This window comes from Hippichthys cyanospilos, chromosome 7 (genome assembly GCF_059441005.1).
Source record: "Hippichthys cyanospilos isolate Australia breed blue-spotted pipefish chromosome 7, RoL_Hcya_1.0, whole genome shotgun sequence".
In the NCBI taxonomy this organism is placed as follows: Eukaryota; Metazoa; Chordata; class Actinopteri; order Syngnathiformes; family Syngnathidae; genus Hippichthys; species Hippichthys cyanospilos.
In genome coordinates, this window is record NC_142375.1 from 7,238,958 (window position 1) to 7,261,745 (window position 22,788).

The 22,788-nt window shown below is 39.2% G+C and overlaps 2 protein-coding genes across 3 annotated transcripts; both read left to right on the forward strand.

Annotated features, from left to right (window-relative positions):
• The first annotated feature begins 233 nt into the window (after positions 1 to 233).
• On the forward strand, positions 234 to 16,823 carry mri1 (methylthioribose-1-phosphate isomerase 1). Of its 2 annotated transcripts, XM_088420128.1 has the most exons (7): positions 234 to 409; positions 540 to 629; positions 5,766 to 5,989; positions 8,344 to 8,513; positions 9,392 to 9,568; positions 9,650 to 9,874; positions 14,371 to 16,823. In XM_088420128.1, exons 2-7 carry the CDS (start codon positions 624 to 626, stop codon positions 14,502 to 14,504), a joined length of 936 nt encoding a protein of 311 aa, XP_088276254.1. In that variant the 5' UTR covers positions 234 to 409; positions 540 to 623; the 3' UTR covers positions 14,505 to 16,823. The 2 variants fall into 2 exon arrangements, with proteins under 2 accessions (XP_088276254.1, XP_088276253.1); XM_088420127.1 differs by having other exon boundaries at positions 234 to 629.
• A 1,323-nt stretch (positions 16,824 to 18,146) lies between these two features.
• Positions 18,147 to 20,225, forward strand: c7h19orf53 (chromosome 7 C19orf53 homolog). The gene is made up of 3 exons (XM_088420129.1): positions 18,147 to 18,286; positions 18,682 to 18,737; positions 19,484 to 20,225. The coding sequence occupies exons 1-3, from the start codon at positions 18,199 to 18,201 to the stop codon at positions 19,628 to 19,630; spliced, it is 291 nt and encodes a 96-aa protein (XP_088276255.1). The 5' UTR covers positions 18,147 to 18,198; the 3' UTR covers positions 19,631 to 20,225.
• The last annotated feature ends 2,563 nt before the right edge of the window (positions 20,226 to 22,788 follow it).

Consider the following 22,788-nt stretch of genomic DNA (forward strand, 5'->3'; position numbering starts at 1 on the left):
TAGAAGCATTGTTGGTAGAACTAGAAATTGCTTGCAACTGTCGGGGGAAACGGGGGGCTTTAGTGTTTTGCTAATATGGGTTTTGGATGTGAAATTTCCCCTGACAAAGGGTCTGTAAGAGAGAAGGGGGGATGGGTCAGGGCACAACCCAACAAGGAGGAGGGATCACATCGGAGAGAGCGTTGAATGGGCGCGGCCAAAGAGCCACGACTTCCTGCTTCGTGGACACGTGGTTCCGTGTCTGCCTGCCTGTCAGTGTAGGTGAAGCTCTCCAACCCTCTCCCTCTTCTCCTTATTTTCCTCCCTCGTCCTACGTCTCGTCTTCCTGCCAGTTATCTCCTCAACTTTTTTTTTTCTTGGTGACACCAGTCGACTGCTAGGCCGCGCTCGCTGGTTCAAGAGTGCGAAGGTGTGCGCGTGTGATATTTTATGAGTGCGTGCCAGCTACCCGCCCGTCCGCGTTATCCTCCCCAACATCTCGCCTCGTTGTGTCGGTCATGACGCTGGAAGCGATCCGCTACCGTGCCGGCTCTTTGCAGATCCTCAACCAGCTGCTGCTGCCTCAGCAGACGGTCTACGATGACATCCGCACGGTGCAGGACGCCTACGAGGCCATCAAGTCCATGAAGGTAAGACTTGCATCCCCTCCCCTCCACTACTCTCCATGCACGCCGGCTGCATGTGCATCTCCTCCCGACTCCTTTGTGCTCCCGCCACCGCCGGCACACGCATGTGCGGCCCTGCTCTCCCCACACTCGGCCTGGATTTCTGTGAAGTACCCCCCCTACCACCACGCACGACAAATCCGTAATGTATACATTACGTATCGTGTAGTGCAAGCTTGAAAATCGTATATTCGGTCACGCGTCAAGCGGACCCCTCCTTTCCCACAGAGGGCTTATTGATGAATTATTAATGCTCCCTGCCAGGGTTTTTGTTCACATTTTTGGTCCTGTGCTGCACTCGGTGACAAATCCAGAGCATTTACCACGGCATACTTGAAGAACAGAAGTGAACTTGCATAACTGTTGGACTTTCTTTTGTAGCTGGTGGGCACGGTCTAAGAATTTAGGACCGTCTTTCTTTCTTCCAGTTCCACAAACATACAGTTCTCACAAGTATGATATTTTGATTGTGTCAGCATGAAGGATTGAGCTAAAGCCGTTGGGTGATGCCTTTTAAAGACAGAGGGAGATATTACTGAGATTGTAATTTCAGAGCAATGACACTAAACTTTTTGCTCATACTCAGGGAGAGAATACAATTTTCACTTATGAGTGCCCCAATTATACGTTTTTGAGTTACAGGCCATCACTTGGTAAAATTGTATGTATTGTCCTTTGTGGTCCAAGATGCGAGGCATGAAGTCATTATGATTCATTAAATTAATTTCCTGACATTGTCATACTGTGTCATGCTACGTTTTATATAACCAATATATATATATATATATATATATATATATATATATATATATATATATATATATATATATAATATATATATAACGTTTTATATAACAGTGCTGTTTGTTATAAATAAATGTTATAAAGTCAACACAAGCAAATTTGTTTGAACACTATGTTCCATGCAGCCTCATTAATCTCACCATGCTGATTTAATAGAGCCAGGATTCTGTCCTAAAATTACCATTTACCAAGCTTGCCTATGGATTCTTAACTAGTAATATTATTAATAATAATATTAATGTTATTCTATAATAATTAAGTATTTCGTGGAAAAGATTTCATATATGACCTAAAAGGCAAACAATTTATTAAAAAAGGCATTCATTTATTCGTAAACATCTTCATACACATTGCTCACTCATTGTTCCAACAATGTAGCGATTGTTCTTTGAGGTTTTACATGGCTTATCTTAAGTGGAATCTCACATTGCTTTGTGGTCAACGGTAGAATCATCTGGCTCGGTGATTTAAAAACCGAAGTAAGTCTTGACTGTTATGAATCTACCTACTGTAATGTACACACATTTTACACTAGCTAGGTAGCAGTGAAGACTAATATATATATACATACACATACACACATATCATATAAATTATAAAAAACCAGCTGTCAAATCAAGCACTCTCAGTCATTCTACCACCAGGGGGCAAATGCAAGGTTAAAACTTCATTCAGCTTAAGAAATAGCAAACGAGCAAATCCTGCAGCTGCGACTCAAAGGGCAGTACCATTAACAACAACCTCAACTGAAAGCCTACCAAATAAGTGTAGCGATGCAATATTTCACGTTCGGTCTAAACGCATCAATAGAATGGGTTCACGGGTGTGCTTTCAGCATCCAATTCCACTTTAGGAGCCTTTGACAAAAGCCTCAGATTTTCTCACCTCCTAATATGCTGTGCTATCTGTCAATTGAGACTCATTTTGCAAAATACAATTGGCAAAACAATTGAATATGTTCAGTTTGAAATGACCAAATATGACATTTTGACTGCTAAGTCCATTCTCACTTTGAGTATTTCTGGTACTTTAAGCAGCCACCCATCAGCACCAGAGTGAAATGGCATTGAGTTTCTCACCTGATCCCTAGTATATACATTGCTAGTTGTCAAATGAGACCCATTTTGGACAAACACAATTTGCAAAAATTTGAATTAATTGGGTTTGAAATGACCAAAAATGACATTTTGACTGCTAAATCAATACTCATTTCGAATCATTCTGTTACTTTTGTTCTGTTATTTTTTTTCTTGAAAAAAAAACAAAAAAACATTAAGGCTGTTGTAAGTGTTGTTACAGGCCTGTTGTAGTATGTGCTTGGTTCTGAGTAGGCTTCATTTTTTTCATTAGTTTGGATTCAGCAAATACGTTAGCTGTGTTGCCCAGTGTGCCACGTTTTTGCCATGTCTTGCATGAATTAGTTTAAATTATTTTTTACTTTATTTATTTTAGTTTATTATGATTATTTTTACGTGTGCAATAAATAGACATGTTTGACCAAACATGATGAATAATCGTGATTACTATCTGTGATTTCTATTTTGACCAAAACAATTGTGATTTATTTTATTTTTTTTTTGGACATAATCGTGCAACCCTAATATATATTAAAATAAAACATGACAGACATTATCGCCATACCATCATAACATTAAAAGCTATTACTCTAGAGGTTTTGTTCAATATAGTTATTTTCCAGTTGTTTTTTTTAATGTTTCAATTAAGACAAGAGTTACTCGAGTACTTGCCGTCATGTGTAAATAGGCAATTGTGTGATATAAAGTATGTAAAAATACATTTTTACTTCCAATTCCTTTTCCTCATTTTTGTTCAAGACTTAAGTGCTTCAAACAGAGCTAGAGGGTTTAGTAAAATGCGCTGTAAGCTACAGTATGTCAATTTATTGAAACTTTTGGTCTTAATAGTAATGGTGAGTGTGAATGTGTAAAAATCATACTATGAGTGTTCCCGATTGCATTTGAATGTAATTTAAATGAGAAAAGGTAAATATTTCTTGTTTAAATAGGTCAGATATTATCATAAGACTTCTTCCTTCTTCTTTTCATTAAAAGTTAGCATTTTCATGTAAATGTCTTTTTCTTTGAAGTTGAAAGGAATCAATCATTTAAAAGAAATTCCCTGAGCAAATCTTAATTGAATAACATCTGTATTTTTAGTAACAATTTTTATCATTTATTTATTTTTTTGGTTTGTCAGTCCTCAGTGCCCCATCCCCCTTTCATTACCGTTGGTTCACCATTTTTTCATGCCAGACCAAATTGTAATCGTCAGTCCGTTAGCTAGACGGCGCACATTTTTGAAGAGGAGCTCAACAGACCTGTTGTGACAAAATAGTTATCGGTCTCAGCAAAAATGCTTTGAGTAATTGCAGGATAGCGTCAAGTGTCGCATTATGATTACTATTTTCCAGGAAAATTATTCTTACCTCTCGCCCTTCAAAGTTTTTTGATTGATTTGCTGAATTGCTATACAGTCAGCCCCCTGCTTACGAGCATCCTGATTTGCGAACATTCCGCCTTACGAGCGTGGATCAGGGAGAATTTTGTCCTCCGCTTACGAGCAAACCTCTCGTCTTGCGAGCATTCCGTCAAACCAGCCATTGAGTATGTAGAAATGTTCTCGCCTAACTGCGTCAATATATTCAGCAGTTGCGTCATCTACAATCATTAATAGATACTTATGGCGGTAACGTGAACGCTATTGGTCTTACAATCTCACACTGACTTTCTCACTCACGGTGTCTAAATATATTACCATTTAAGTGTAGTGTTTGTACAGCTAAAGGGAAAAACAGCTGACATGAAATTAAATGTGCCGATTGCAGGACAAAGAATTGTCATTGGTTTAAATGTGTGTGTTTTTTTTTAATTAATTGTCAATACATTCCAACCGTTTAAAAAAAAGTGCGAATAATTATCAGTCAGTCAAGGAGACGCCAATATGCTATTGGTCGATTAAGGTCACCCGGTCTCACTCACGGAGATGCTATTGGCCGGCGTCACACGTCAATCACAGAAATGCCGATATGCTATTGGCCGAACGCCTTTATCTAGCTTGATGGGACAGGATGGAAGGAAGTAGACAAAATGAGTGAAAAACGGAATGTTTTGAAGACTTTGCAAACTTTATCTGTTAGACATAGCTTCTAAAATTACTAGCAGCGGTAAAGGAAGAAATAAGAGGATGATGTTTTAGTATCTCCGTGATTTGCACCATGACTGAAAGAGTTACTGTAACACTGTAAGACCAATAGCCTATATGCGTTGCCGTATTAACTCAAGAGGTTAATCTCTGCACCCTATTACGGGTGATGATACAGCGCCATATAATGGTTGCTAGACAAGATTGCATGTCAGGTTAGTCGGCGATCTCCCGATATGCATTGGGACAGCGTCATTGTTGCAATTTTGTGAGTTGTAACCAAAGGTGAACTGACGCTCGAACAAGCCATAAGTGTGCTGCCTAGTAAATGCAACACACACAACCACCTCTCCGCTTCCACCGTGCTCAATTCACGTCGGGAAAAACAGTTGACATGAAATTAAGTGTGCCGATTGCAGGACAAAAAATCGTCACAGATTTAAATGTGTTTTAATCAATAAGATGTCAATACATTCCAACCGTTTAAAAAAAAAGTGCAAATAATTATCAGTCAGTCAAGGAGACGCCAATATGCTATTGGTCGATTAAGGTCACCCGGTCTCACTCACGGAGATGCTATTGGCCGGTGTCACACGTCAATCACAGAAGTGCCGATATGCTATTGGCCGAACGCCTTTATCTAGCTTGATGGCACAGCTGGTTGGGATGGAAGGAAGTAGAGAAAACCCTGACTGAAAAAGTTACTTTGACACTGTAAGACCAATAGCATATCTGATTTACCGTATTGACTTAGAGCATTCATCTCTGCTCATCTCTGCTTATCTCAGCACAAGTCACGTCTTTCCAAAGGTAAAAGTCATTTATCCTTTGTATTTGTTATTTAATGCAACTGTACAGTAGATTATGTCACTTAATATTAATTTATGTATACAGCGTGATGATTTTACCTAAGGCTTCTGCGCGCGTTGCACGCACTCACGAATTAACATGGGTTTGGATTGCCCGCTATACGAGCAATTCGAGATACGAGCGTAGCCGCTGAACGGATTAAGTTCGTAACCCGGGGGCCCACTGTACTTTAATATCGATGCATGGTCACAGAACGAACAAACCAATAGTTTTAAGTACCACTGGAATTTGCAAAGAAACGATGTGGTTCTGGCTCTTTTCCAGGTACGCGGTGCCCCAGCCATCGCCATCGTAGGGTGCCTCAGCCTGGCTGTGCAGTTACGAGCAGGTGTGAGTGAGGATGACCCCGTGACGTTCATCCGTGAATCTCTATGTCGCCTGACTTCTGCAAGGCCCACCGCTGTCAACATGGGCCGCGCTGCTCGTGAACTAATGGAGTTTGCTGAGAATGAGAGCATGGAGAAGAACTCCGAGCAGCTGAAAGAAAGGTTGGCAAAGTTGGATTTCAGTTTTTGAACAGGTGCCTGTGTTTGTCAAGGGTAGCTGATTATAAAGGCGAGGTGAAAGCATCGCTGCACCTGTTCCCAGCACCAGATTTTTGTCGCCAATGCGCACCAAAATCATTAAATTACCTGAAGTGCCTTATTTGCATTCAAATTGGTTTTAACTGTATTATATAATTGTCAAATAGTGGATAAAAACAGTTAAACATACTGGGGAAGTCTTCTAAGAAACTGGATCGAACTCGATGCATCAGCCTGACGAGGAATTGTTCATTGTCCAATTGTCACTTTTTTTTAATAGTGATATGCCACTCTTTTCTGGGATTTGATGTGACCACGAGTGTCTCAAGATTTTTCTCTTTCACAAGGTTTTCCATTTTTGGTCATTTAAACTTTTGGCTGCTGCCGTGGCTACCAGTGCATTCTTTCTTCTTAACAATGTAGCAGATTGGAGATTTGGCAGATCCTGCAGTTAATGCCATCTGTCTTGATAGTTTTTTTTTTTTTTTTTGTCCATTATGTTTTAGCCAACAATATTCCCTTTCTCTTGTCTAGGCAATTGTTTTACTGTAAAAGAGATTCTATAAATGGCTTCTAAATATTTTTTCAATTTGAATCGCCTCAATGCCTTTAATGTCGTATGAATGGGAGATAGCATTTTGTCATTCGCAGACCACCTGCTTTTGTTTGAACAAAGACCCTTTCATTTAATATACATGAGAACTGTGTAGCTGCAATGAGACAAACTTGACAAATAAGTGAGTTCTACACAGACATATTTTCTGGTTTTTGCATCCCTTCTTGTAATTAATTTTAATTAATTTAGCCAACAATATTCCCTTTCTCTTGTCTAGGCAATTGTTTTACTGCAAAAGAGATTCTATAAATGGCTTCTAAATATTTTTTCAATTTGAATCGCCTCAATGCCTTTAATGTCGTATGAATGGGAGATAGCATTTTGTCATTCGCAGACCACCTGCTTTTGTTTGAACAAAGACCCTTTCATTTAATATACATGAGAGCTGTGTAGCTGTAATGAGACAAACTTGACAAATAAGTGAGTTCTACACAGACATATTTTCTGGTTTTTGCATCCCTTCTTGTAATTAATTTTACTGTGCTGACTGATAGGTAAATTGAACACTGGCTTTCATTTAGTACGAGTGAATAAGAATCTCCTCTCTTACTTGTCCCTTCACACTCGCTTGCAGACCATCAGACTGCTCTGTTAAGACTTGTGTCATTGAAGCTTAAAAACACCCCAAAAAAAAAAAAAACACCCACGTTCAGGCTTTACTGATCTCTCCTAAACCCTAAAAAACTCCACAACACTGACTAACAAATTCAGTTGAATTCAAAATAAATCGTATCATTTTTTAAAAATGTTTCACAAAGGCAAATGTATTGGCATTAGCATTTTTGTTTCACTTCTTTGTCTGTCATCAATATTGACCAGCAATAAACAATCTAACTTAGGTTTTTTCTTTTTGTGCCCAGGTAGCAGCTGGCACAACACATCTGTATCATACAATAAAGCTCCATGAATGTTAGCTGATGAAAGAAATAAGAACTGTGGTCCTTTCTCTGAACGTCTGATTGGACATTTAACAGTTTGTGTGAAAAATACTCCAAGCACGTCAGAATTAAATTGTCCATATTGCTTGTGTCAGCCCAGAACCTCCTCAGTCAGATTTTGGTAAATTTAATAAACTTTGAAAAATCTGCACTCTTGGTCAGTCCACAGGTGTGGGCTTACTTTCTTCAATGTAATGTTAATGGTGGAACAAACATGAGGATTTTGAGGTCTTTCAAAAAGTAACTATTTAATTTTTCACTCATAATGGATTCAAATGCAAACATACTTGTAGATGGTGGACAGACATTGTGGGGTCTAAGGGGTTGCGTAAAATTCTGCATATGTTTTGGTACGTCACCACCATTACAGCTCACCTGTTTTCTGGATTTGGTCATGTAATCATCTTCACAAGCTGGGCCCTAGGTACAGTAAATGTGATGTCATTCTTCAATGTTACCATTGCATCACTGCGTGCAAAAAAGATCCATTTAGAAACTGGTGATGCAAACATAGTTTAGATGGAGCTTCTACTTCTACTTACTGTAGTTCCAGTATGGTGTCATCTGTCCAAAAAAACAGTCTCACAGAAGTTTCATTTTTATCAAAAGTATTTTATTGACCATTATCATTTTTTCTCTTGAATGCTATTCACAATTTTGCATGTGCTGAGCTTACTTGTAACAATTTGGTCCATGTGCATGTATGCACTTAAACTGCATATGATGTGCTCACTGGGAGTCTAATTTGTCATGCCTCCCCGCAGTGTAATTGCCTGGATTGAAGACATGCTGGAGCGAGATGTCAATGACAACAAGAAGATAGGAAATTTTGGCGCCCAGCACATCCTTTCGGGAGTTCCGAGGGACTCCGTGACCATCCTCACACACTGCAACACTGGCTCACTCGCAACAGCTGGATATGGGACTGCACTAGGTATGATTCAATAATGAGGGGGCTGTCGCTAATGATTATTTCAGTCGTCGATTAATCAGCGATTGTCATGATTATTTTTTTATTAGTTGACTTATCATGATCATTGATATTTTTACTTGAAATTCGCTACATTTCTGATGCAGATTTTAAATACCCTCCTGCACCTCAGATAATAAAGTATATATAAATACACACGCATGACTCAAAGAACTGTATTTTCAATCAATGCACAAAATAAAACTTAATTGTTGAATTTAAAAGTGCTATCTGTCTTCAAAGAGCACAAATGGTACTTGTTAGTTTGCTACATTTAAGATAACCATGAACTGTGAATTTGTACTGTAGAACATTCACTACTTTTGAATAAAACAAACAATGTATTTGTAGATATGGACCTACGCAGTAGTATAATCAAGTTTAAGTACGAGTAAATATAGTCCTCTGCCCTTTTTCTTACCGAAGTCACTGAGTACCGCCCAGCTAGTTTGATAACGTTGTCCAGTATTCCACTGGGTAGCTATGTTTCCATGAGTCACATGACATTACAGTCAATGAGTTCCTTGTGTTTTTTAATCTGAAGTCGCAATTTATTAATCTTGTCCGCCAAAGCCAAGCTGTTCTACATGGAGGGACCCTAACTGAGGGTTAAAGTAGTGAAGACATGAGGCGAGATGGAAAACATTCCCCCAAAAACACTCACTGCGGAACTTCCCGATGTAAGAAAACGCACGCTGGGACTAAACTGAGAACACATGCGTAAAATAAATGAAAGCGACTAATTGACGATTGGAAAACATGGTTGACCAATTTCCTATTTCAACTATTCTGGTAGCCATACAGCTGCAAATATATCTAAGCCTGCGTCTGTGTGTGTGTAGGAGTGGTGCGAAGCCTCCACTCGCTTGGCAGGCTGAAGCGTGTCTACTGCACAGAGACGAGGCCCTACAACCAGGGGTCTCGACTCACGGCGTACGAAGCTGTAGCAGAGGGGATCCCTGCTACGCTAATCACAGACAGCATGGCAGCGCTTACCATGAGAGAAGTGAACATCACAGGTTTGGGTTTCTCGCTCCACTTCTCCTCATTTCAAATCCATATAATCTTAACCGAGGTTGTCTCTTGGCTTTCGCATACAGCCGTGGTGGTAGGAGCTGACAGGGTGGTTGCTAATGGCGACACCGCCAACAAAGTGGGGACATACCAGCTAGCCATTGCTGCCAAGCATCATGGGATCCCTTTCTATGTGGCCGCTCCGAGCACTTCTTGTGACTTGAGCCTGGAAAGTGGCAGGGAGATCGTAATCGAAGTTCGCCCGCCTGAAGAACTCACCAGTATAAATGGAGTCCCCATTGCTGCGACAGGTATTTGAAAACTATGCGTGCATACTGTATGTGAGACAGACGTGCTAACCACCCCTCCGACGTGCCGCCCAAAAATTGTTTTAAACAAATTGTTTTAAACAAATTCTACAAATTTCCCTTTAAAAACAAACAATAAAGAATCATTCACTTTTTTTCCTGTTTGTGAACTTTGCTATGAGTTATTATTTTTAACCAGTTGCAATATTAATGAAATACAATAATACGACATGCTAGGCTAAACTAGTGTTATATGACAAAAGCAAGCAAGGAAATGTTACCAACTAAGCCAGGGGTTGGCAACCCAAAATGTTCATAGCCATATTGAAACCAAAAAAAACGCAAAAAAATTGAAAGCCTTATCTAAACCTTATCATGAAGGCAACACGTGGCATATAGGCTTCAATAATGAGCACTCATAATTAAATGTTTATTTTCCCTCGATTGCATCTCTGTGAGAGTGATGCACCATGTGTCTACTTCTGCTGTATGATGGTGTTTGGAAGTTTAACTTCCATTACAATATAAATGTTTCTTCGCATTGATGAAATTATAGAAACACAGGCAAAGGACAACTGATTTTGTTATTTTTATTTTGAGTATTTGGAAATAAACAACAACATAGAATTCCGTCCTCGTGTCTGAGTAACAAAATACAATATATGCCTGTGCGTCTCCAAATATATGCTGACAAACATCAGGTGTCGCTTTACACAAATAGCCAATTTGTTACTAAATATGCCTATGACAAGATTGTGTTCTTACCCATTTAAAGTGACTTCTGTTTTTGGACATCACAGGACAGCTTCTCAGTATTGGACATGTAAGATGTTTTTGTTATTTGACAACTTCTCATTACAATCCTTCTGCATTGGCAATGAAAGCCAATTATTCGGTCCAAAGAACTGTTGAAACGTCTTTTCTCCTCAGCCATGTTTCTCTTTTCCCTCTGGGGTCCATGGTCCATCAAACACATTCTGTTTTATTATATATCTATTTTTTAATTTGGGCAACTCAAGGCCAACACGGATTAGCGTTGTATGATCTCATCCGCATGCCATACGCACAATGAGCTGAAAGAAATGTGTGACAGGCTCTGCGGCAAATCTTCACTGACGCAAATCTTAAAGTTTTTAAGATTTATTCTATTCACTCTTGTAACGTCATTTCCCATTTTCATACATTTTTGAAAAAGCTCCACATAGCCGCTAGGGCGGCGCTAAAGAGCCACATTCGTCTCCGGCGCTGCGGGTTGCTGACCCCTGAATAAACAGGCTAGCATTTGAAAGTGCTATGTAAATATTACCTGGGTATATTTGTGTGTTAACTCACTCTTTTTCTTTTAAATTTCTCCTTACTGCTACATTTATTCAGGCATGTTTCTATGGCGTTATATTTGTGCCACAATTACGCACGCGCGGAAAAAAAATTGAGCGGAGAAAATCAAACTGAGCGAGCGAAAACAGATTTTGAGAGCAAGAAAAAAACTATTGAGCGCGTAATGATAAGAGTTTGAGCGCGCGCCGATGGAGTTTGAACACAGAAAAAGAAATTGCTCGCTCACAATTCCTTTTTGCTCGCTCGGGATAGCCCTCTCTCGCTCAACATCTCGCTCTCTCGCTCGCGATACTCCTCTCTCCCTCGCTCAACATCGCGTTTGCTCAACATTGAGCTCTCGCTCGCTCGAGTCGTCCTCTGCGCTCGCTCAGTTCTGCTCACGCGTTACGTTTGTGCCACAAAACCAGCCAATCAGAGCTTGTAAAAGCACTTTGATTGACACAGCTCAGTATCCAATGAGATTGCTTGTACGCTATCCGTTGACGCACTCTCGTTTGCCCTGTGTTCACCTGAACAGGGCAAACGAGAGTGCGTCAACATGGACTTGGGCTGGAGAATTACTTTTATATCATTATTATTACTGTATTGTATCATTTGACAGAAATACCTTGTTAGTTTTTGTACTTTAATAATATAAGCCCACAACTCCCGCCCACGTCGATGTGACGCACTCTTGTTTGCTCCTTCCGGGTGAACACAACAAGCAATCTCATTGGATATCAAGCTGTCAATCAATGTGCTTTTACAAGCTCTGATTGGCTGGTTTTGTGGCACAAACGTAACGCGTGAGCAGAACTGAGCGAGCGCAGAGGACGACTCGAGCGAGCGAGAGCTCGATGTTGAGCAAACGCGATGTTGAGCGAGGGAGGGAGGAGTATCGTGAACGTTGAGCGCGAGAATGCTATTGCGAGCGAGCAAAAAGGAATTTTGAGTGAGAAACTTCTTTTCAAGAACTTTTTTTCTGCGCTCAAAATCTGTTTTCGCTCGCTCAGTTTTATTTTCAACGCTCAATTTTTTTTCCCGCGCGTGCGTAATTGTGGCACAAATATAACGCCATATGTTTCATGCTCCATACTTGTATTTTGTGTCAGGGATGTTTGGTTGGCAATGCTCAGGTAGTCTATGTACGATATTGATATTCCCACAATTTTAACTGGCACACCCAATCTTCTTAACAAAATTATAGAAATATTTTAATGTTAATTGTTGTCTGGTTCCCCTTACAGTTGTAAAAATTTCTAAGAATGGGATTTCCCTTTTAATTCAAATTCCATTTTCAAAGGGTACATTTCCGGAAGGTTTCATCTTTACGGTATATTTCAAAGGGAATTTAGGTTTGGCAATTTTGGGAATGTTGCAAATGAAAAACTTTCAATATAAATTCTTAAACTTACTTGAAATAATGAGTATTGGAACAAAAGTCCTGCCTCATGAATCTCTCTTGAAATGGGCATTGATCATATTAGCATACAGCATCGCTTGTGCGCTCTCCTGAACAATAAGGTTAGCATTTACGCTAGTACTAATGCAACATGACAGGTGTCACAGCTGCTTTATGACAATGTTAAAGATCAATTCTGTATGTAGTCCAGGGTCCCCATGGAAACTGCCGGGTCCTTTTCACGTCGCAAGATAGTATAGACAGCATTAGGATGATTGCGCAACTATTTCAATCCCAATTATTTGAGGTCCCATTAAATAATATTGTTCTTTTGGTGTTCAGCAATAATTATGGCACTTTGGAACAAAAAGAAGTATTGGAGCAAACTTGGATTAAATGACACTTGTAGCTTTCCCAACTTGTGCGCTTGAATTGAGGTATGTCTGTAAAAATTGTGTGTGTGTGTGTGTGTGTGTTGATTTTGCGTGTGTTAGAGTTGATTTTGTTAGTGCTGGGCTGAGTCATTGATCTAAAATTGCATTTGTAGAGCAGAGCAGTGCTCCCCAGTAATTAAAGAACACTCATTTAATGGGCACAAAGGTCCTTGGAGAGAAGGACGTGCAATTGCAAATTGCACGTCTCGTCTCTGCTGTCATTCGTTTGTCAGGATAAGGAGAACCTTTTAGTCTGGCCAGATGTCAGTGGTTCTTGACCTTGTTGAAGGTACTGATCCCCAAGAGGGTCATATTAACATTCACTGAAACCTTATTTAGTCAAAAATAAAATGATATTTTTTCAATTTCAAGAAATGCAGGGGTGCACATATTTTGTTTTTTTGTGGATTACTCACAAGTACCAGGAATTCTATATGGTATGAACCCTTTCTTTTCATTAAAAACAATCTTCCCTCAAAATCGTCCTATGTTTCGCTCCCACATTAGCAGTGCACTGTCAGTGCAAGGGATGACTGAAACATTTTGAACCTGTCTCAAATGCACCAGTTTTGTCTGCTAGCTGAGGACCTGAGCGTTAAATCATGCACCACATCGAAGTGTGATTAAAGCCACATTACATCATGGAGACACTTTCATGAAAAAGTAAAACGTTCAGCTCAGGCTCGGTTTTTGTCATGGGTCAAAGTTAGGATACGCAAACGTGCTAAGTGAAGCACTTGATGTCACGCATCAGTGACTTCTGTCAGGCATGCGTACCTGCGGACCAATTATGTGCATCCCTGGGTATATGTTTTTGTACTGGTGCACAAAATGATCCATCGCCTTGTTAAAAGAATACAACCAACACCGTGCATGAATTTACAACAAATTTGTCACCGCACCCCTGACACTCGCTCAATGAACCCTTAGGGTTCAATTGAACTGAAGTTAAGAATCTAGGTCTGGGTTCTCTGTTTTGTGTGAAACAAAATTAAACAGATTTGATGTGCTTGCTTGACTAGGGTTGATGAGCCCGGTGCTGTTGGTGTCTTTGTGCAGCTGAAAAATGAGCCAGTAATATAACTGAAAAGTAACTCCTTATTTGCGACAGTTGCTGGAAAAAAAATAACAAGCCTTTTTTGAAAAAGGAGTCAAAGTATAGACATTTTCAAGTGTAAAAACTGAAGTGAAAGTCAAAGGTTGTTAAAATAAATGTATTTGAAAAACTAAAAACAATACATGCTCAAGTAGAGTTACCTGACCCCCCAAAAATCTAAATAGTACAAAAAAGTATTTGGACTTTTTCTTCACATAATCTGCTCTGTACTTCTGCTATGATTCTTCAGGTATTGAGGTTTGGAACCCGGCATTTGATGTGACTCCGCACCAGCTCATCACAGGTGGAATCATCACAGAGCTGGGGGTCTTCCTCCCATCAGAGCTCCAGGCGGCCCTCACTGGCCGACTTACTGCCCTCTAGAGCTTCACCTGCTGGCACTTTGGCGCCACTGCACCTTACTTTCAGATACTGACAATAATTTCGTTTCACACACACACACATTTATGACATTCAGTTCATTTTAAAGGGCCTGTAACGTGTTTTTATTTCACTTAACGTTCTACGGTTAACAATAGGTATCTATATGATTGTGTATCACTTTTGGTAAAATGGCGCTTCATTTTGATGTCTATATTTCTAATCAGTAAATAACATTAATGGCAAGTGAATTGGACACTTCTGAACTCTGTTCTGTCTTGTGACCCTAATGAGGATAAGCGGCTACAGAAAACGGATGGATGATATATCCTTCCTCACTGCGCGGGCATGTGTTTAGTCCGCTCAGGCATTATTGGTACCCAATGAGTGACGTAACAGAGTAAGTAACTGGTACTGGGAATGCAGGAGTGTTCAAAGATGCGCGAGTGGATGAAAACTACATTTTTTGTTTGTTTTTTTGATGAGGAAATGGCATTTTAACATGGTTAAGCGACAAAAACCTTAATTTGCATGGTACAGGCCCTTTAATAAAAATATAAACGAATAAGAATAAAACAGTCAAATTAGGGAAAGACACCTTTCTCTGTCTCTCGTTCTCACACGCGCACAGACACACACGCACATACACACCACTCATGTAAGCTCAAACACACTGCAGGGAGTCAAACAGACATGCATGCAGTTATACCCACCTTCATTCATATTTATTCAAGTCTCACAGTTGTCATGCTAATTTTTGGCCTATTTCTTCTCTTTTCAAAAGGCTTCTGAGTGCTAAGCTGACTCTTAATCTTTCAACTGTTTGGCAACAAATTTAGAGTCTTAAATTAGGGGGCTCTTCAGGGCAACTACAAATAACATTGATTACCTGACCTTTTTTCACATTAAAGATGGTATTCTGATCAGCTGTGATTTTCAAACGTGCTGCTGTCCACTTGTAAATACATTTGTGTCCTTGCTGGTAGCGTGTACATAATGTAGAAATCAAAACCACGACTACTGTTGCGTTAGTAAGTTACAATGACACACGTTGGCATCAAAATGTTATATTAACATTTCATTTTTGTCTTTGTGTAGATACATTAGTAGGCGTGCCATGCAAATTTTATAGCTGTAATTAGTCTGCACAGGCATTACAATCTTGTGTGGGATAATGCAAAAGTGGAATATCTTCATGAGCCCTGAAGACGACACAGCGATATAAACCATATTTATCATACATGCTTACTTTATCGTATCTACTTGAGTATATATGTAGCCATGCTTCTTTCAAAACCATGTTTGTCGTATGCTGCACTCTTTAAAAGAAATTAGAAAAGGGAGGAAATGCCACCAAAACGGCTCTTCCTGTGAGTTCTCATACAGTATATACAAAGTGAGGGATAGACCATCACAAAATAAAAGTTTGACATTCAAGTGTGAATTGGTCCGTTTGTATTTTTTCTTTTTATTAGGCTGAGTTATACTCATCGTACTGTCCACCGAATACAAGATGGCTTTAAATGACTTCCTTTAAAAAAAAGAGGAGGCACAAAGCAACAATTGAGATCATTTAGGAGTCTAGCGGAAATGCAATGTTGTGACTGATTGGAGAATTGGGTGAATACTTATTTGTTGCATATTTGTCTATTTGATGAAAGCTGAGTGATGTGAAATTGAGGAAGAATAACCTTACATTCAACTAGATTTTTTTTTTATGAAAAAATTTATAAGCTGTGGAAGGATGTGTTTTTTTAATTGCTTTTTTTAAATCCAGAAAAGTTTTAAGGTGAACAAAATAATACAGTTGTGCTTTTATCCCCGCATTTCACCCAGTTATTGTCAGAAATATGAAACAATTGTCGCAGGTTTCATCTGGTTTGATTTGGTTTTATTTGCCTGGTTTTATTCACCTTAACTGACTGGTCATGTGTTCTGGCAATTTTCTTTTAAGCACCCTTTCAACTAATTTTAAAATCGTACAACAACATGGCTAGGTACCCTTAATTCATTGGTCTAACCACACAAGGGTTGTTTCCCACTATTGTTGATCTGATGAATGAACTATATTGTACAGGTGCATCTCAATAAATTAGAATATTGTGATATAAATTAATAGCTAAAAATGCATGTTTTTCTTTTTTTAGGATCTTGGTGGAAAAAAACATGCGAAATTGCAGTATTGCATCAGAAACATGTTTTTTTTTCTTTCTTTCTTTTTCCAAATACTGTATAGATGTTTTGGTAGGTACCAGCCTTCTGGAAAGTATTTCACCTGTTGAATGAATTCATATGCAAATTAAATCATTTTCCTGAAATGTTCTGATGTGTTACGATACATCTGCATTGAATGTCCTGTTTTCTAGCAGCATTACAATGTGATACTAGGCTGTCTGCCCTCCTTCACTCTGGTAATTGTTTTTCCTTGAGCCCAAGCAAACATTGTGCAATCAGTCTTAGCTATGACCGTTTGCTGTATTTAAATTTGGTAGAAGTCGAGATATGGATTGTATATTAAATATCTGTCATTATCACATGCAGACAGCAGGAAACTGAAGTTTGATGAATACTAAGACACAAAATTTCAACTTGATTTACATGGGTTAGGGTTAAAAAAAAAAGATCCCTGGAGAATGTGTACACACAAGACTTGGCCTCCTGGGGGTTAGATTTAACAAAATATGATTCTGGTCATTTCCTATAGCCACTTATCAACAGGGCTCAGAGGTCATTATTTATACTTTTTGGGTTCCATCAAGTGATTTTGGCCGTATTTTATGTGCTTCAATCACAATCCCTGTGTTCATTATTTGAAAATTCTATTTGTTCCATTATGATGCCAATTACTGGCACACAAGCACCTGTTTACTTGTGTGTTGTATGTACAGTACAAACTCAGACATACAGTATGTAGCAACGTCGCAACTTAATGTTTGTCAAATAATCTATTCTACCCCCCAAGTACCCTTCGGTTCTTAAAGATATATAAGCATCCTGAATCATTTGCGTACACCACAATGATTTCCAGTGCAGCCTTTTATTCATAATATTAACTGAACTGATTAAAGGCCTTTGCTTCTGTTTACTGGAAAGCTCTGCTACACTATGTACACTACCTCACGGCCTATACACTTTGACAAGTATGGACACAAGGACGTAACATGCACACTCACACGGTGGATCAAAAGAACTTCAGGACAATACAGATACATATACTCTACATCTTTTCAATCATTGTAAATAGTGACAAAATGTGTTGCAATACTCAGTTTTTCTCATTTAGCTTAGGTTTAGGTGTGATGTTGGGTTTTATAGCCCAATAAAAGGTAAACTGTTTTTACAAAAAATAAGCTCCAACAAACTGCCCTTATGGGATGCTACACAGTTTAGCATGATGTAATGTCACCTGTTCCATGGGAATGATTTACTTCAGAGAGCCTATTGTTGATTTTGAAAACCACTTTTTTTTTAGTTATGTGGAAGTAGTTCATGACTGTTTTATTACAATATGTATATGGCTACAATGCAATATGTTACAGTCTTTTCACATTTAAAAATAAATTCACAGTGAAATCATTTGTTTGTGTCATAGTTGCACGATATGAATTCAACCAATAGATGGCGCTGCTTAGAAAAGTAAGACGACGTGCATAATGACACAAGAAGCGCTTTAGGGTTTATCTTCCGGTTAGTCAAAATGGCGCAAGGTTCACAGAAGTTTAAAGCTCAACGTCCTGGAGCCGCGAAAAAACAACAGAACAAACAGAAGGGTCCAAAGAAAGGAGGTATGAATATCCTATTTTATCAATTAGCAACTGACACGAGAGACAAAATGTGAAACAATTTGTGGCTGAGTAGCAGCGCCATGCGAAGTACACGTGTGTCTGCCCTTTTTTTTTAAGTCTTTTTTTTCCCCGTCCATACAGATGTTCTCCTAAACATTAAAAAGCTAAATAATCTTGATTAATTCACGGTGTTTGGGAAACGATATGTATAGAAATACGACTGCGTACTGCATTTGCCGATTCGACGGCCGAATTCCAATACCCACACATCCATCTTGCGCTCTTTTACGGTTATGGACGCGTTTCCATGTACTATTGCGATATGGTTCAAGTGCTATACAAATATGCTGAGCACAGTGAAAGAAAGAAATATTTCTCCATTTCTCTCCTCAAAGGGAGGATCATTGCACCCAAGAAGGCTCAAGTCATTCAACAGCAGAAGCTCAAGAAGGTAAGACTTTTCACCTAAGAAAGGGTACACACACAAACACACACATACGGCATTCCCTCGCTACTTCGCGCTTCATCTTTCAATCTTTCTCGTGTTTGATGCTTTTCTTTTTTCATTAAACAATAAAAAGGCTATATTGTGGAGAGACGCCCGATGAAGGTTTCCTACAGCTTGGACGCTAATAGCCAGGCAAACTGTCAATCAAGCCTCACATTTTCACTTCACCCAAATATGGCCTTCTTTGCAAAAGTTTTTGACACCCTGGATTTAAGGGAAATTGGCATGCAGTATAGTAATTGCAAATTGACAAGCAGACGCTACTTTAACACACAAGGTGCAACAACACATACAAAACACAGTAATATTCGCTGGAATATACTGCCGCTGCTCTGTTGAATCAAGCAATATTAAAATGTGAAAATGTGGCGCTTGCTTGGAAAAATGTTCCTCTTCGCTCTTTGAGTAAAGCGCAGTGCTGCATTCTTCACTATATTCAAACTTGCCTGCATACTGTCAATACTTAAAAAGCTGCGATGCACTGTGGGGACGGAAAAGATTAATTACTACATGAAAATACAAGTTATGATTTTTTTTGTTTTTTGTGAATATGCAACTTCCTAGACTTGCTCACTAAGACGCAGAATTGCATCTTAACGTTCTGATTTTGCCTTGCCTTTTGTACAGTTTTATTAAGTCTATTGATGAATTAAATATTGATTTTAGCAATTTTTCTGTCATCCCAAAAGGGTCTGGAAATTGCCATCAGGAATAAGATTGAACATGATGTGACCCACAAGGCGAGCTCATCCTTACACAAGCCACTCAGCGTGGTCAAAGGCGCTGAGGGCAAAGGGAACCCAGGACCCCCTCGGCCAGGGAGCAGCTCCAAATAGGATGCGAGAAAACGGACACAGAAGATCATAAGGACTCTGCGGGAAACCAAAATCTTTCAAGGTTGTTAAGTTTCAGGATGTTGCTTAATTGCATCTTTTTGCTGACCCCAGATGGGTTTTGTTGCTCCTGCCTCAATGTTTTTTTTTCTCTTCAGCTAGAAAAATCTAAAACTGCTGATTTTTATCGGAGATGGACATAAATGTGGGAAATGAAACTTATCTTTTAAAAAAACCCGGTATATTTATTTTTAAAGCTACCAATAGGTGCATGACCTGCTTATCTAACATGTTATAAAACAAACGCCCATTTTCTTATAGGCAACTATAATTTGCAAACATTATTAAAAAAATAAATCAAAATGCTTACTTGTCTGTCATTTTCAGCCATCGGTAATCACATGTTTATTATTTCATTCCCCATCAATCAGTCCAGTTCAGAAGTGTCAGTGTCAGAAGTGAGTTTATGTTTATACCAGCCGACTTCAGCCATGTACCACCAGGGTTCAGCTACAGAAAGATGATTTTCTGTTTGCTCGTTGAGCAAACACCACTGGGCTAGTAACACTGCAGTAATAAATGTGTACTTTACAAGTTACAGTATTGTATCGTATTGTATGACTGTAACGTATAGACTTATCTCATGAGGGTCTTATGGCCACCTGGTGGTGAACATGAATCACTACAGTGTCCATGCACTGCATCTTTATGAAAGTACAAGGTTTCTTGAGTAAACTTTAAATGCAGCTAAACAACGTCAATATTTTTGCAATGTCATGAACTAAACAGGATTCAAAATATTGCTGCCAGTTAATATATATTTATATACTTATATATTTAAACAGTTTTTTGCTTATATATTTTTATCAAAGACGTTAGTTCTTTTTACAATGTTTTGTCAACTTTCACCATTGGAAATGAAGGCTTATTAGAGTGAGTGGTAATCCTCTTATACTTGAATATTTTACAGGGGCAAACAAATGTGGCTCGCTTGCAGTGGGGAGTAGAGGTGTCCAAACTCAGTTCCTGAGTACAATTGAGCGTCACCAATATTTGAGCCCATTTTTCGCGCCAACTACATTGAATGTAATTCAAATGCATCACTCGCTACACCGTCCACAAAGTGTGTCTGAGCCAAGCATGAACCAAGCCTGAGTTTGGTGTTATTGTTGTTTTTAAATGCTTCACAAAATCTAGCGAGCTGGATCCAGTCTGCGGGCCTGTTTGACACCCCCGTGCATGACATTACTGCCATTTTGTCATTTCCACAACCTGGTGTACCTCTCACACTTTCGTCAGATGACAGCAACGTTGCCAAAGTTGAACAGACACACAGTACAATGACAACATGACGATACTCGTCGTACACTGATGTCCGCCGTGCACTGGATCCGACTAGAAGGCTCTGCTACCATGGGTTCTCCTCGGCATACGGAGAACCGAAAGACAAGTTCAACGTTTCGACTGCCGAGATGGTCATGCGTGAGACCTTTGCTGTCTCAGGAGAGTTCTTCTTTTCTTGCCCCGAGATAAACGATGGCATGGTCAACGCCGACAGGCTTGCCCCCTACTGCTTACTGTCTGGATGTATCTGTAGTTCAGAGACACAAGGTTTTGTTTGAAATTTGAGAGACTACAAAAGTGGCTGGACATTCTACTCACAGCATAGGCGTCAAATTCCAGTTCTCTAGGGCTGGCCACCTTCATGTTTTTAATGTTTACCTCTCCGATGCATACAATTTGAATGATTGGGATCATTAACAAGCTCCTACAGAGCTTGCATATGAATCATTCGATTCAGGTGTGTTGGAGAGTAGAAATGTCATGAAATGACTGACGACACCTATGTTTGACACCTGTACCCTACTGCAACATAATCAGCCATTTTTGAGATCCATTTTTCAAGTGCAAAAATGGTGGAGGCTCGCTTAAAGGGCTTATAACATAACATTTTATACTTTCCACAGTGTAATAATTGCATGTATGTAGTACATTTGGCACATTGGAGACTTAATTTCTTATTAAATATGAGTTTTATAGTACTGATATTTCTAGCCAGGAAGTAAAATGCCTTGTTTGCAGAGACCACATCTCTTACCATGTGGCTGCCTTGCCCCCTTGTCACTCAATGCTGGCGGGCCACGCAACATGTATCCATCATTCTGACCACTCATCCTCTCAAGGTTTGCGGCTGATTGAGGCTAGTCCAGCAGCGTGAAGAATGAGTCAAAAATTAGAGTTTTGCTGACATTAAAATGCAAAACGGCATCAACACACCGCTCTCACTAACATGCGTTCCCCTTATCAAAACAGTCCCCGTTGCCGTGGGAACCCTGTATTTATGACAATAATTCCGGCCGCGGGTGAATTATTTAAAACTGATGTTGGTTATCCCACTGCGTGCGCCTCCGAAACACGCATTTTGGCCACTTCAACGTTTTCTAAGGTTGCGGGTAATTTTAGGGTGATAAATCAACAATGGAACATAATTAAAAGCCCCAAAAAGTTGACTTTAAATAGAACTGCTCAAATTGGCATTAGCTCAATCAAGAGTTGTCATCCAACACTCATTGCTGTACCTGCGCTCTCCTGCATATTCCTGTGTGGTCATATGTCCAGCCCCTTTTGTAAACTTTCAAATTTCAAACGCAATCACCCATCTGAAAAGAAAACAAGAACATAGACTTAATTTCCATAAATAATGCCACGCATAGATTTAGAAATATTTAAAATATCACAAGATATGAATAAATAATAAGCATTTCAAAAATAGAGAGTTACTTCAATTCACCCTATATGTATGTAAATAGACGCCAATCCTGGAACTTTGCTAACACACCTTGTAGATTACAGTTAAAATATATCGATTATCTATCGATTTATTATTTAAACTTTCAATTTATGGGACACTTATGTACACGAAATAAAATGATAAGGTGACTGTACATTTATCCTATCGTTTCCATCGTTCTAACCGCCCTGGGCGTGAAACAATAACTGGCCTGTGAAAAATCAAACTTTTGCACTTGGGGAGTTCATGTGTCGAATGTTTTAAAAATACATGCATGGTTTATTGTATTTATTTTTAAGGGACTCTGACATTTCAGGGCGCACGTCAAAGTCCCCCCTATCACCACCACCACACACACACATTCACACAC